This window comes from Solanum dulcamara, chromosome 6 (assembly GCF_947179165.1).
Source record: "Solanum dulcamara chromosome 6, daSolDulc1.2, whole genome shotgun sequence".
In the NCBI taxonomy this organism is placed as follows: Eukaryota; Viridiplantae; Streptophyta; class Magnoliopsida; order Solanales; family Solanaceae; genus Solanum; species Solanum dulcamara.
In genome coordinates, this window is record NC_077242.1 from 45,659,716 (window position 1) to 45,675,947 (window position 16,232).

At 36.4% G+C, this 16,232-nt stretch overlaps 1 protein-coding gene across 2 annotated transcripts in view; it reads right to left on the reverse strand.

Annotated features, from left to right (window-relative positions):
* Nucleotides 1-519: 519 nt before the first annotated feature.
* Nucleotides 520-16,232, reverse strand: part of LOC129891112 (calcium-transporting ATPase 3, endoplasmic reticulum-type) — a 104,233-nt gene continuing 88,520 nt past the window's right edge. For both annotated transcript variants that reach the window (XM_055966370.1, XM_055966369.1), the window contains exons 27-34: nt 13,459-13,560; nt 5,091-5,145; nt 4,754-4,839; nt 3,299-3,447; nt 2,195-2,300; nt 2,033-2,086; nt 1,323-1,368; nt 520-927 (exon numbers count right to left, since the gene is read on the reverse strand). In XM_055966370.1, coding sequence (XP_055822345.1) covers nt 860-927; nt 1,323-1,368; nt 2,033-2,086; nt 2,195-2,300; nt 3,299-3,447; nt 4,754-4,839; nt 5,091-5,145; nt 13,459-13,560 — 666 coding nt within the window. In that variant the 3' untranslated portion in view covers nt 520-859. The remainder of the gene's footprint in view (nt 928-1,322; nt 1,369-2,032; nt 2,087-2,194; nt 2,301-3,298; nt 3,448-4,753; nt 4,840-5,090; nt 5,146-13,458; nt 13,561-16,232) is intronic.

A 16,232-nucleotide genomic window follows, 5' to 3' on the forward strand; every position in this document is an offset into this window, starting at 1 on the left:
GGCTATTTGATTTGTATTTTTCAAAAATTGCAAAAGTGGCCTATTTGATTTTTATTTTTAAAAAAATATAATTTCTTATGTGTAATTAAAAAATGACGTTCAATGAGCTCGAGATAGCTGCCTGATGAGAGGAAGGAATTTTCCAATTCCTTGAATGAATTTCTCTGAGCACAAAATAGAGTCATAACGTGTAGTCGAGTGTATTACACGCACAATGATCGAATGAAAAAAAGATTTGAAATGTTGTTTTTTAATGAGTTTAAGTGTTCAGTTGGCAAACTGTTAAGTAGAAAAATTCAACAGATAAACGGAGCCAAGTACAATAATTTTCGAGATCATTCTGCATTTAAAGTAAAGGGCAGCCCGGTGCACTTAAGCTCCCGCTATGCGCAGGATCCGGGGAAGGGCCCGACCACAAGGGTCTGTTGTACGCAGCCTTACCTTGCATTTCTGCCAGAGGCTGTTTCCAAGGCTTGATAAAGTAATATAGATAATAGGAGTTTTGAGTGTGAAACCAACTTTTCGTTTTCTTTTCCCTGCCTAAATATGGTATAAATATGAGAATAGTACTAAATTTTTTACATTCTCCTATTTGACGGAATAATCAAACAATTAAATCTCCTTTTAATTTCTCATCAAGAAATTGTTGCTCTAGTTGATCCATAAAAGATAACGAATCAGCAAAAATGTAAAACACATGTCTTTTCAGTTGGAACAAAATTTGTTCCAAGGGTGGGGGGTGTACTTCATCTGATCTTCAGCTGCAACATTTAGTGCTTGAGCTTCCAATATACTTGCAAGAATATAGAATGAGGTAAAGGTTCCAGTCATATAATCCCCGGTGTACAAGTGTGAGAGCTTATTTGTCGCGTATTTCTCTTTTGGGAAGTAAATCAGCACGTCTGAATCTGAAACTGAATCTAATTCCTATAAACAAGGAACCAACAAAAACACATACATAAATTTCATCAACAAATATTTCTACTGTAATACTAGAATTACAAGCTCAGCCCTCTTATCAATCAGTCTACATTTCTGCTGTTTTTATATGTACCATCACTAAAAGGAAAGGTAAGTATGATGTTCTTGACATCTCTATGATTATTACAGCCAGCCATAAAAAATGTAGGTTGACTTCTAGACTTAAGATAGGTAGGACAGGGTTCTTCTCAAAATCACTTAAAAAGTTGCCAGTGTTGGACCAAAAAACAAAAATAAAAATTGTAAGTGGAGAGTTAAAGAGTAAATTAGGGATTGGAATTGATAATCCACAACGGAAGTTTTTTGATTCTATAATCATTTAGGGGAACAGATATAATTACCTGAATTTCGAGAGAAGAACTTCAGTATTTCATCAATTAATATCACCTAACAAGAAAAAGTAGCAGCAGTCATGAAAGGTGGAAATCAACTTCATGGTAAATGGGAAGAATATTTATAAAGAAGAACAGATGAACAAAAGCTACTGGCAAACACAATCACCTAAAGCATGAACGGGAAAGGTCAAATAAAATGTCAACATAAACAGTCATAGAAAATAATAATGATCAATTCCTTTTGGCCCCGTATCATTAATTTAAGCTCGAGGAACTTGGCCACAATACACGGTTTTTAAGGATATAATTACATAGAATCAGCTACCGAGATAATATATCTCCAGCATATTCTTTCAGATGCCTGACTTCTACTGTATCTATGACTATAATACCTGGAAGTAAACAGAGAGACCTATCTAGGCAGCAACTGGGCATATACTCTTGCTGCATTCAGGATGGACACGAGCTGTAGAGATCAACTAAAGGTCACACCTTTTTGTTTCCTAGAACATACTTGCTACATGCGGCACCAATCTTAACAATACTTATCCTCATCTTTACTAGAACATATCTCCAGTTATCCAAATCACGCTTTCTTCCAAAAATTATGATCAAAAACTTCTCCAGTAGGATACAGAAAAATGATTTTTGCAGCTCACTAACATAAATAAGAAAGGGAGTCCACAGTTAAGGACTTTGATGGTAAAATCTCTTACAGGAAATGAAAAATATAGCACAATTGTCCACTCTGCCAAGCTTAACGGTGTCACCTGCAATTCACACATCAGGATCATTAACTAACATGTCCCAGCTTAAGGAAGCCATCACACAGCTAAAAGAACTTATGCTGTAAGTCAGAAGAACAAGAGACTACTTACAGAGAATAGAGCGGATAATGGTTGCACATAAAGAATGAGAATGTGAAGGATCATGGTGAAGATAATCGAAGCAACGAGCCATAGATTACTCCATGGAGAGATGACACTAAAGAACAAATTGAATATAGTCAGTCCTGAAAGGACTTACAGTTATTTTGATGTGATTTCAATATACTGTCTTGGTAGAGGGCATTCTGTACAGATATTGCAAGACAACAAGATCTTGGAAACATTATAGAGCTTCAACGACAATGTCTCTAGAAGATTATAAAAGTTGTCAATTCTGGATAGCATATGAGTTATGACAAGATGCAGAATGCAATCCACATCTTGAGAAGGAGAATATCTGCACCTTGTACATACATTACTTATTGAGGCCCAAAAAGAGTAGATTACAAGGTAATTGTTTATCTAAAGAACAAAAACTATATTCATCACTCAGAAAAAAAGGCAGAAAAACCTAGACCCACCTTAAACAAAATCCTAATGTAACATTTTTGTAATAAAATTTTTTTAAGAGGGATTTTGGAATTTGGGATGGGCTTTTGAATCTCTAAAGAAAATCTCTTAATAGTTACTGTATTTTCTACAATGGTCAAAAGGACTACAAAGCTGGTGAGGTAGTCAGGACTGAGTGGCATTTACAAGAACTTTCAGACCCAAGTTGTAAGCATTCAACACTACGAATTTCTGATAAAAATATCAATCAAATAATTACTTTAGGCAAAGTAATTTTGACAAAGAACAGAACTGGAAAGTTGGTAAGAACGGCTAAATATTCAGAAGCAGTAGGACAAATGCCAATAGAACTTCCCATGAGAAGGATCACGAATTTCGAGGTTCAGAAGAAGAAAGACATATGTTAAATCTGAGTGGCTGCAATTCAATTTTACTACAATTCTATCTGACAAAGTCCATTGTATATAAGTTTCTCTAAGCAACAGAGTTCACAATAAGTTGAAGGTGGAGGTATTGCCCTTGAAGCAATTCTTTAAAAGAACAGTTTTCCATTTCCTCAAATAAAAGGATAAAAATGTGTGGGGCTATACTTTTTAACAATGCAAAAGTAACAAATCAGATAAACAGTTTCAGTATCATGCTTACAGTAAAGATTGATTTTCACTGAGATTATTCAATGCATTGAACATCTCAACAACAACAAGCACCGTCATTGAAACAGTAGATGGGTGGCGATCACTGAATATAGTGCACGGATAATTTGTTTCCCTTGTTGAACAACTGTCAAAATTCATCTGAAAATAAACACAAACGAGTTAGTTTTAATCTAAGGCAATTCAAGGACACATACTCTCAAGTTTTCAAAATCGCAAGTCCCTGAATCTGAATATTCCCCCCAAACTACATATTAACACTATAAAACCAATTCTTCAATGCATCCCTCTAGATCCACAAATGGGAAGAGAAAGAAGTGTGACTCACCCATAACTCATAATTTTTCCCTTCTATGCTCACGAGGTGTTGGAGATAGATTCTTATTGACAAAGGTTTGAAGCTGAAGGAGCTTTGGGAGGTTCAGAAAGTACAACCTTTTGTGACCACAGAGGTACTTGTCAACACTCCAACCTAGGGATAGCAAATGGGCGAGTCGAAACTAAGTCAGGTGAAAACGGATAAAATGGGTAAACCACCGGATACTATGGATATATATATATATATATATATATTATCCATTGCTTCTTATTATGTAAAGAAATCCAGATTACAAGCATTTTTTCTCCTTCTTTTCTCTTTTTAGGAAGTCAGGTCTCGGGTGGTGTTGGAACTAGGGTCTTGAGTAGGAAGCAAAAGTCGGATCACAGTTTGAGTTGGGTCAAGGTCAGATCCTAGGTTAGGGTAGGGAGTCGAGGTTGAGAGTGAGGGTTGGGATTCAGGATTTGAATCGGGGTTAGGTTGAGAATTGGGGTCGGAGTCAAGGTCGGGAGTCATACTGGGAGAGAGGAGTCAGGAATCAGGTCACGTGTCGAGGCTGTGGGGTGATTGCAGTCGATATTGGAAGTCGTGTCCCAATCGGGTCAAAGTTGGGTCGGGTTGGGGTCGTAATTGGGAGTAGTTTTGGGTTGGGGCTGGAAGTTGGATCTCGGGTCTTGGATTGGGGTCGAATGTCAAAAGTCGGGTCAGGACCCGTTTTGGGGTGATGAGGTCAAGGAAAATTTTTAAAAATATTTTTCTAATTTAAGGGACAATTTGAATTTTTTTTCCTTGCTTTATGTATGGAAGTCATTTTCCTTAAATTTGAAAATATTTTCCAAAACATTTAAGCCAACCAACCGGAAAAATATTTTTCTTCATTCCAAACACACCCTTAATAAGTGTACATTATAGAGGTTCCTACACCCTTACATACTTTAAGGGAGTACAATTGGTGGATACCCATGTATTATCTATATCTTATGATGGATAATATGGGTTGATCCATATGTGACCCACTTTTAAATGACTTCATACCCAATCCTCGAACTAATAACCATTAATTTTACCCATTTTGCCACCCCTACTCCAAACCCATCAATATAAGGAATATTTTTGGAGTAAACTTACCAATTCAGTGTATGGGAGTTTGGGTCCATTATCATAATAAACAAACCACCATATAAATCCTGCAACAGTGGCAAGTCCAACATATGCTGCAAGAAAGAGAATCACAATCAACAAAGTTAAGGAAAAAAAATATAGGACAGATATCATATATAGAACTAACAACTAAAAGCAAATTTTATCTCCAAATGCCACTGTTTACTGTACACTAATAACATTCAAAATACCCACCCTCATTTCAGCGTGAAAGACGTATTTTTGATATAATATTCGACTAAACAGAGGCATTAAACTTCCAAATACTAGGTATGCAACAAAAGTAAATAAGGAATGTGTCTACCTCCAATAACTAGATAACGGAAAAACAGCCACCCACTAACCACTGCTTCATTGACCTGACATAAACAAGTGAAGGAGGTTTCAGATTTGACTATTTTTCAGTATCTTAGCTTTCTAATTTTTGGAAATGGTTAAAATGTTAACGCATTTGCAAGGCAAGAAACAAAGATAATGAACAAACACTTCATGGAAGATTAAAAACAGAAAGATTACAATCAACTTTAATATAGTAAGGGCACTTGACACTTCACTGTCACAGCCAGTAAAGTTGAACAGTACCAAAAAAAAAAAGAATATTCAATAAGTGCAATTCCACCTTCCATGTCGTGCTGACAAGTGACAAGCATGTGTCCCAAGCATTTAGGATGAACTTAATCAAACAATTTGAAGGTCATTGAATATATATGTGAAAGGAAAAGCTACAAAAACTTGTTTCAGAATGATGGACGCTATTAAAGAGAGAGAAAGAGAAGAAACTAGGAAAAAGCAGAGTGATAATTCTATTCAAACTTGGCAAACATGGATGATTCGTCAGTTCAACCAACGACCATGACTCTGTTCTAGCAAAACAAAGTGTAAGAAACAATTTACATAAGTTTGTTAAGGAAGGTGAAGTAAATAAGCTATCTGTACTATACCCAGTGTTGTCAAAGGCACGCTTAAGCCCTGAAGCGAGACTCAAAACGTGTTGAGCGCTTCACCTTGCTTAATGTGCACTTCGGTTATTAAAAAAGAATCAGATAAACCCATCTTAATTTTGTATCCTTTAATCCTATTAGATAGATTCATTATATAATCATGTAACAACACTCTATCTCTCTGAAGGGATTCTCCAATTATTTTATGTTGGATTGCATTTACATATCACAAAGAAATAAGTTCTCTTTTACACTAAAGATAAAGTTGGAGAAACAATGTCGTGACTCAGGCCTAACTGCCAAGGTTTGTCCACATTAGCCTGACCCCTCCGGCCAGCTCAAGACATTTGGACTTCATGGATATGTCTGTTTTGGCTTTCCCAAAAGAGGCCTCAATGGTTGGATCTTGAACTGACCCTTATATGACCCCTAACTTCCCCTCCCATTCCGATGAGAGATTCACCTAAGGCAAGTTTCACGACGACATTCCTTTTGCATTCAATTGCCAGCTGTTCCATAGGCTGCTACACTTAATCCACACACACACACACACACATTTTTAGGGACTCATTGTACTCGTTAAAATTTACTCACCCTCGTACTAGGGGAAGTACGGATTCTGATATCACCTGCCAAGGCCTAGACCCAATGCCAAGGTATTGTTTGTTTTAGACCCCTGTAGGTCACCTGAAAGCTTTGGCCTAAGGTTTTAGTATGAGCTTTAACGTAAAATGTGACTTAACAATTGAATCCTAAACACACCCTTATATAGACCCCAACTTCCCATCCCACTCCAATGTGAGATTTGTCCAAGGCAAGTCCACAATGAACCCCCTTACTAGTTCAACCACTAGAGATTCATTGGTTATTATACTCACCCTCTCTTATGGACTTAGCGTATTCACTGAGGCATGTCTCACCACCGTGTTAGGGGTGGTACCAACTCTGATACGGCCCAGGCCTAACTGCCAAGGTATTGTCTAATTTGGTGTGTACTCTTTGGGACACCCAAGGCTAGTAGGCCTCATGGTTGAATCGTGAACTCGCCTTGTATAGCCCCTAACCTTTCCCTCCCATTCTGACATGGGATTTTCTAAGACAAGTTTCACTGCAAACTCCCTTTCGAGTTCACCCACCATCGGTTGTGGGCAATATGCTCAATCCCTTCAAAAACTTGACATCCTTGTAGAGATATGCCCTACCACCTTATTAGGAGAGGTGACTCCAATACCAGGCCAAACTGCCAAGGTATTGTACGCTTCAGCCCAATCCACCTAGATCGCCTCAAGGAACCTTTTTGGGTTAAAATATAAGGGAACAAAGCCATGAGGCCCAAAAGCCTTGAGGTGGCCCAAAGAGGTTGTGCCAAAGAAGAAAATACCTTGACATTTGAGACTTAGCCATGAAAGGGCAATTTGTTAAATGTGATCAATCACCCTAAAAAAGAACATGTCATGCTTTATCATTTTTAACCAGAAATTTGACCCCAAGTTTTTCACGTAATATCTTTTCCAAATGTTACAAACCATTTATAATCAAATATGAGTTTGTCCCAGGATAGAATATTACATGAATTATGAACATTCATTATATACAATCAAACCTCGTTATAATTATTTCACTATTAACTGCCTGAGTTATTTCAGAATCGATTTTTCATGTTATATTCTACTTCTCTATAACAACATTCTACCTATAACATTAGTATCATTCATTATAGTTGTACACATATTGTAAAAGTACCCCTCCAAACAACCATACTCAAATATTGTGTAATAATATTTTGCAAGAAAAATATTTTGTATAAAAATAAAATATTAAAATATTTATGGTAATCATCATTAATGTCATGCACATAGTAAATGTTAGAATAAGAATATGTATATACAATCCTACTTAGAATAGTAATAAGAATAGAAATAGTAAATAGTATCCTACTTGGTAAAGGATTGCATTATAGTGTCTATAAATGGAGTCTCTGTGTAATAATGTAGATACACAATTCACTAATATCTTTCTCCAATATTTCTCACATGGTATCAGAGCAATTGTGAGAAAAATATCCCTAGAAATTAGGGTTACTGTGCAGATTCGGCGATTGGACATTTATTTTCCAGATTCCGGCAGCCTATTTCCAATTTATTTATATATTTTTTTCTTTTTTGGGGAGAAATTCTGATTTCACAAGATGTCTTTTGGGGTACACTTTTGACATAAAAAATATGGGAATTGGAAGTTCAAGCTCTATGATCACTTTTGAACCATTAATGGTAAGTTCAAATTATCTCGCTTGGGCTTCCTCAATTGAGTTGTGGTGCAAAAGTCAAGGTGTCCAAGATCACTTAACGAACAAATCATGTGTGGTAGATGAAAAAACAAAATATAGTACTGAAGATGCAACAACCAAAACACAATGGGAGAAGTCTGATACACTCAATTATGTAGTCTCTTGTAGCGCTCTATTGATTCCAAGTTGATGCTCTTGTTTCACCCATTTTAGACATGGTATTCAGTCGGGAAAAAGACTCGTGCTTTATACACTAATGACATATCTCGTTTTTATGATGTAATCTCATCTCAAATGATCTGATATATCTGCTTACTTGGGAAAAATACAAGCAGTCATGGAGGAATTTGAAACGTTGATGCCTGTCACTACGAATGTGGAAAAACAACAAGAGCATAGAAAGACGTTGTTTCTAGTTCTTACACTTGCTGGACTGCTCACTGACCCTGATTCAGTGCGTGATCAAAATTTAGCTAGTCCTACGGTTCCTACAATAGATGTATTATTCTCTAGATTGCTTCGCCTTGCCACGCCTCCCAGTCACAAAGGGGTTTCATCATCCACCGTTGACACCTTTGTTCTCGCATTTTAAGTCATAGAAAAACGAACATATTAGTCTATGGAGAATTGGCGAGGAAGAGATCGTTTTGGGAAACCTCGGCCCAAGTGTAGCTATTGCCATAAGCTTGGACACACTCATGACATATGTTATATTTTGCATGGTCCACCACCAAATTTTGATCCCACTGCTTCAAAGGAATATAATGAGTTTCTTCGAAATCGTGTAAGTATACAGACATTTCCACAAGTAGCCTCGATTGCTCCACCTGATCGACCATCCAATACTGCTCATATTGCTCAGACAGAATATTATGAGTTCCTTCAGTAAAGAGCAAGTAAGCAAACGTCTCCACAAGTAGCCTCAGTTGCTCAGCTTGATGGTTCTGTTGATGGTAATTCTTTTGCTTATGTTTCACAGTTTAGTACTCTTGAATCATGGGTCATGGAATCGGGCGCTTCTGATCATATTACTGGTAACAAATCGCTTTTGTCTAATATTGTTTATTTGCAATCTCTTCTTGCTATTACTTTAGCCAATGAAATCCAAACAAAACCAAAAGGGGTTGGACAAGCCAAACCCCTATCTTTGGTCACTCTAGACTCTGTTCTTTATGTTCCTGGTTCTCCTTTTAATCAAGCATTGGTCGTTTGGCGCGTGCCCTACATTGTGTCATAACATTTTTTGATGATTTTTTCTTATGCAAGACCGCAGTTTGGGACAAATGATTGGCACAGGACAAGAATCACAAGGCCTTTACTATCTTCAAATTCCTTCGCAATATGCTCTATTACAAATCCTCCAGACCTAATTCACAAACGTTTGGGACATCTGAGTCTATCCAAGCTACAGAAGAAGGTGCCTAGTTTGTCTAGTTTATCCATATTAGATTGTGAGTCGTGTCAACTTGGGAAACATACTCTTTCTACATTTTCACGTAGTACTGAGGGGCGTTCAGAGTATTTTTATATTAGTTCATTCTGATATTTGGGGTCCTAGTAAAGTCAGTTCAACCTTAGGATTTCGTTATTTCGTTAGTTTTATTGATGATTATTCAAGATGCACGTGGGTTTTCTTAATGAAAGATCATTTTGAGTTATTTTTTATATTCAAAAGTTTCTTTCCTAAAATACAAAATTAGTTTGGTGTTTCTATTCATTCTTTTGGCAGTGATAATGCCTTAGAATACTTATCCTCCCAATTTTAGGAGCTTATGACACACAAAGGAATTATTCACCAAACATCTTGTCCGTACACCCCTCAACAGAACGACATAGCAGAAAGGAAAATTAGGCATCTAATTGAGACTGCCAACACTTTTCTCATTGAATCCCATGTTCTGCTGCATTTTTGGGGCGATGTGGTACTTGCGTCTTGTTATTTAATTAATAGAATGCCTTCATCTTCTATTTAGAATCAGGTTCCCCATTCCATACTGTTTCCTCAATCACTTTTACTCTATCCCTCCTTGTGTCTTTGGGAGCACATGTTTTGTTCATAACTTAGCCTAGGAAAAGATAAATTAGCCCCCCGTGCTCTCAAAAGTGTCTTCCTTGGTAACTCTCGAGTTCAAAAAGGATATCGTCATTATTCACATGATCTTTGTCGATACCTTATGTCTGCCGATGTCACATTCTTTGAATCTCAACCTTACTATACCTCTTCTGATCATCCTAATGTCTCTGCGACTTACCCATACCTCAAATCTTACCTGTACCGACTTTTGAGGAATCTACGGTTACTTCTACATCTACAGTTGTAGTGCCACCACTCTTGACTTATCATCGTCGACACTAGTCCTAGATGATTCATGTCATGCGCCGGATCCTGCTCCTACTGCGGACTTGTCTCCTCCTAGCCAATCGATAACACTTCAAAAAGGTATACGATCTACTCGAAATGCAAACCCACATTATACTTTTTTGAGTTATCATCGTCTATCATCACCCCATTATGCCTTTGTATCATCTTTGTCCTCTATTTCTACTCCTAACACTACAGGGGAAGCACTTTCCCACTCTGGATAGAGGCAGACTATCATTGATGAGCTGTCTAATTTACATTCGAGTGGTACTTGGAAACTTGTCTCTATTCCTGCAGGTAAATCTACTGTTGGTTGTCGTTGGGTTTATGAGAGTCAAAAATTGGTCCAGAAGGTCAAGTTGATCATCTCAAGGCACATCTTGTTGCCAAAGGGTATACTCAGATATTTGGACTAGATTTTAGTGACACTTTTGCTCCCTTGGCTAAAATAGCATCTGTCTGGCTTTTTCTATCTATGGTTACTGTTCGTCATTGACCTCTTCATAAGTTGGACATTAAGAATGCTTTTCTGCATGGTGATCTTGAGGAAGAAGTTTATATAGAGCAACAACCTAGTTTTGTTGCTCAGGGGTAGTCTAGTAGCCTTGCATGTCGATTGCGTAGATCACTCTACGGTCTGAGACAGTCTCCTCAAGTTTAGTTTGGGAAGTTCAGCACATTAATTCAAGAGTTTGGCATGACTCATAGTGGAGCTGAACACTTTGTGTTTTATAGATATTCTGCACCAAATCTAGGTATTTATTTGGTTGTTTACGTAGATGTTATCGTTATCACTGGCAATGATCAAGATGGTACCGCTAATTTGAAGCAACATCTCTTTTAACATTTCCAGACTAAAGACCTTGACAGACTGTAGTATGTTTGAAGTATTGAGGTTGCTCAGTCTAGATTAGGTATTGTTATTTCTCAACGCAAGTATGCCTTAGACATTCTTGAAAAGACAAGAATGATGGGATGTAAACTCATTGACACTCCTATGGATCCAAATGTTAAACTTCTTAAAGGACAGAGGGAGCCACTCAGTAATCTTGAAAGATATAGACGGCTAGTTGGAAAGTTGAATTATCTCACAGTGACTGGACCTGACATCTCTTTTCCTGTGAGTATTGTAAGTCAGTCTATGACCTATCATTGTGATAGTTATTGGGATGCAGTTGTTCGTATTCTGCGATATATAAAGTCAGCTTTCGATAAAGGACTACACTTCGAGGATCAAGCAGTGTTGTCAAAGGCGCGCTTTAAGCATGCTTAAGCCCTTAAGCAAGGCTCAAAACGTGTTTAGCGCTTCGCCTCGCTTTATGTGTGCTTCAGTGTGGTCATCAAGGTTCTAAGGCAAACTTTTCCTTGCCAATGAGCCTCTTTTAAAGAAGTGACACTAAACAATTGATATTTCACTTTATCACACCTTTTTTTCAATTTCTTTGGTCATATATTTGTCATTCATGTTTGTAATTATTGGTATTTGACTAAACATATATATTTGTATCTTTTTCTCCCTTTGCACCTTTTTTCATTAAAGCCCACACATTCTTTGCGTTCTGCGCTTAAAGCCCCAATGGACCTTAGAGCTTTTTTGCGCTTTTCGCCTTTGATAACACTGCGATCAAGGTCATGAGCATATCATCGGGTATATAGACGCTGATTGGGTAGGATCACCCTATGATAGACGTTCTACATCCAAATATAGTGTTTAGTAGGAGGTAATTTGTTGTCGTGGATAAGTAAGAAACAGAGTGTGGTTCCTTGATCTAGCGCAAAAGCAGAATATGGAGCAATGGTGGTAGCAACTTGTGAGCTAGTTTGGATCAAACAATTGCTGAGAGAACTAAAGTTTGGAGGAACCGGTCATATGGAACTGGTGTGTGATAATCAAGCGGTCATTCATATCGCATCAAATCCAGTGTTCCATGAGAGGAATAAGCACATTGAGATTGATTCTCACTTTGTCAGAGAAAAGAAACTCTCACCAAATTTGTGAAGTCAAGTGACCAACTTGCAGATATCTTCACCAAGTTCCTCACTGATCCTCGTATTAATTATTTTTGTAACAAGCTAGGTACATGTGATTTGTATGCACCAGCTTGAGGGGAGTGTTAGAATAGGAATAGGGATATACAATCCTACTTAGAATACGAATAGGAATAAGAATAGAAATAGTAAATAGTATCCTACTTGGTAAAGAATTATTTAATAATATAGATACACAATTCAATAATATTTTTCTTCAATATTTCTCACAGTAAATTTCAAGTGTGAATATCTCAAAGGAAAAAAATGTATTTAAATGGTGCCCATTTGTTATGGTCATAATTTCACGAGGAAAGGCTACTTATGTTAGCCTTTTTTACATTCATCCTCTTTCTATGTTTTTGGTTAAATTGATTCACACTTACATTTCTTCTTCTTGGTACACAAACTCATTCAACTAATCTTTTGTTTGCTTTTGTTTATAACAAATGTCAATTGTCAGTATACATATATAACACCACCTCATTATAGCAACCAAAATTTTCAGACAAACACTGCCACTATAACAAGGTTTGATTGTATCTGGATGCTCTGCTTCCAACATCTTACTGATATATGATCTGGATCATATTTGGACTAAAGAAATGAAAGTTTTGAATAAGAAACTTGTAAAGCAATAGTACCCGAACTTAACTTCCAGAATTAAATTATTCATTCAAATAGCCTCTGTGAAGAACAGAAAGTTCCTCACCACTTCCCAGGCAGTCTGTCTCTGTTCATCACCTTAAAAATGTTTCACGTTTAGGTTAAATAGTAGACAAATAAGATCACATAACTTCACAAGACTATCATGCAGTACCTAATCAGCACAAACTTATATAAATAACAAGCCTGATTCGTCAGCAAGGTAGCATAGACAACGGAATAAACACATGTGAAGTGGAGCTTGTAAGCTCAAAGCTAGTGTACCATCTAAGCCTTATGGTAAATAACTGGAAACAAACAACAAAAGAGCAGCAGTAAATATAAACAAAAGGGTCATATTATCTCAAACTACGACACGAGTCACCTATGACAGGAGAGAAAATAATACCTTCCGAGGTTTGGACTTCATAACATCTGAGTCTTGTTTATTAAACCCAATAGCTGTGGCAGGCAATCCATCAGTGACCAAATTTACCCATAGCAGTTGGACCTGCATATTAACAAAATTACCTAATAAATCTAAAAAAAGTAAATTCAAGAATAATTAGGGTCTGGAAAGAGTATAATTCAAGAACAAATTCACTACTTCTCTTGTAGAATTTATTATACATGCCCCTACTTTTTTTTACAATATAGCCGCAAAAAAAAAATAGTTTTAAGTTAAAATATAGCCGGAAAAAATTAGTTTTAAATTGTTTTTCTTATTTTTTCCTTTTTTTCCTTTCACACTTCTTTCTTTTCATTTCTCTTAATGAAAGAAAAAAAAAATGAAATAAGAATAAGAAACTCAAATAATGATGACCAAAGAAATCAAAAAATAATTCATGCGCGAAAAAGATTAAATATACCCCTGAATTTGGATAGAAAAAAAATCCATGTAAGGGTATATATATTTTTTATTTTTTTACTTCCTCAGAAAAAAATATCCCTACATGGATTTTTTTAAAACTTAAAATCAAAAACACAAATTTAAAATTAATTTTTTCACTTTCGTTAGATGAAAATGGTATATGTGAGCCAATTTTGTAACGGTAGGGATATTTGTGAGCCACTTTTGTAACGGTAGGAATATATGTGAACAACTTTTGTAACGAGAAGTATATCAGCTCTAAATGGAAAAATTGATGGGTATATCATGACCTTTTCCCTTAAAAAAACCATGAAAAATGTTTATATCACACAAAGTTTAAGAACTAGCAAAAACACCCAACTTGACTAACCTCTCTAAAGCAAACAACTAAATCTGCTCTAAAAAAGTAATATCACATAATGGATAGTTACATAGTATCATAGATTGCATTCACAAAATTACAAAATTAAACCAACAGCTATCATTAAGCATTTGGATCCCATATACATGCTACTCCTTCCTGATCACTTCACTTGTAACATATTTAGTTTGCACGTACCTTAAGAAATTATGTTTTTACTATCATACCCTTATTTATTATCTTTAATCATTCAAAATGTTAATCTCTTCAATAAATATTTTTTCTTTAATCTCCATTCAATAAATAAAAAGAGAGTTAATCTAAGCAATCACAATATCGGAGTATGTGTATGTGCTCTTCACTTAGGTTCTCTGTTTATTACTTCCAAGAATATTTATTACTAAGGGCAAAATGGGAAGAATGTACTCAATTATATCTTGGTTTTCTAAAATGACAACTATTTTGGACGAACTATTTTAAGTAAGGACAACAAGTAAAGTGGTCTGGAAAGAGTATTACACTTCATCAATTTTTAATTACTATACAAAGATCCATTTAAAAAATTGGGGGGGGGGGGGAGTTGAAATAAAGATAGGATTGTTTTTATAAAAAGAATAAATAACTTTGAAAATCAAAAATTTAAATGGTAAACAGTGAGTTGGAAAACTGGGTTAGAGCACTTTATCAAATAAAGAAAAATGGACAATTTCACAACCAAAACACTGACTTTGAAAGTTTTTTGATAAATTATTCAAAAAAGTGATTCTACGGACAAACGAGTCCTAAGTACAGATTTGAACTCCTTAGACCATGGGTATTTCGAAGACGTGGTTCACCTGGATTTGACCCAGTTGACCACGAGTTGACTTTAACGGAAGTCTTATTTTATAAGATGGATCCAATAAGGTAAAAATCCAGTAACTCATAACTTTCATAGATTGGAGAGGTTCCAGTGAGTTTTAACATGGTAAGGAAATCTTGGAGCAGTAAGCTGCTTGGACATAGAGGTATGTAGAGACTTTGACCTCTAGAAGTGAGTTTTCCCTAGAAGATAAGCACGGCTAAATAAAGAATATGCTATGATTTTAGAGGTGGTATCAGGTGTGTATGTGAGGCCTGACAAGCTGAACAATATGTCAGGGCCATTTAACGTAGTTAGCCTGCTACAGTTAGAAAGGAAAGTGAACGTAACTTCAGCAACAAATAGAGACCTTGGAGATCAAATATAGGACAATCAGATCTGTGCCAAAGATACAGATGTCAAAAATCTCAGAAGCTGAAACCGATAGAAGTAACCGTGGTGATAGGAAATAGTTTTTCGGAGATGCAAGAGAAATGCTGACAGTAGTTCATTTAGCCCTAGTATAGAAACCAATGATACCATGGCCAGTACTCATATATACAGTGAAGGAGAATGTTGGTGGGAATTTGAAGAAAACATCATGCTACCGTGGCACGCAGGGACATGAAACAAAATCAGACATGTAGACAAACAGTGCTGCAACATGAGTCCAAAATATTAACTTAAAACTCAGCAAGCAGGTGGGAGTCAGCTCAAGGGCACGAAGATTAGATCCTGTCCCTATTCGTAAAGATTGAAAAGGGTTAGATTGCAAGGAGATATTTGACACCAAGAAGTCCAGGAAAGTAAAATTGAGGGCGATGGGAGTACAGGAAGCAAGAGATCAAGGTATATTATGGAAAAGGCAGCTCAAGGGAAAAGAGGTAAGCTGGCAAAAAAAATTCCAATGAAAAACTAAAATATTATGTTGGGATAGAAGAGGAGTCAAAAATGTTGAACAAGAAGAAAGTCATAAGATGATCTGCGAAAAAGGAGATTACAGACATGGGATAAGTCCACTTCCTGTATGCAGAGGATTTAAGGACATAGGAAAAATGGAGTTACAGACATAGGGTAAAGGAACGATGGATGGCCTACAATGTACAAGGT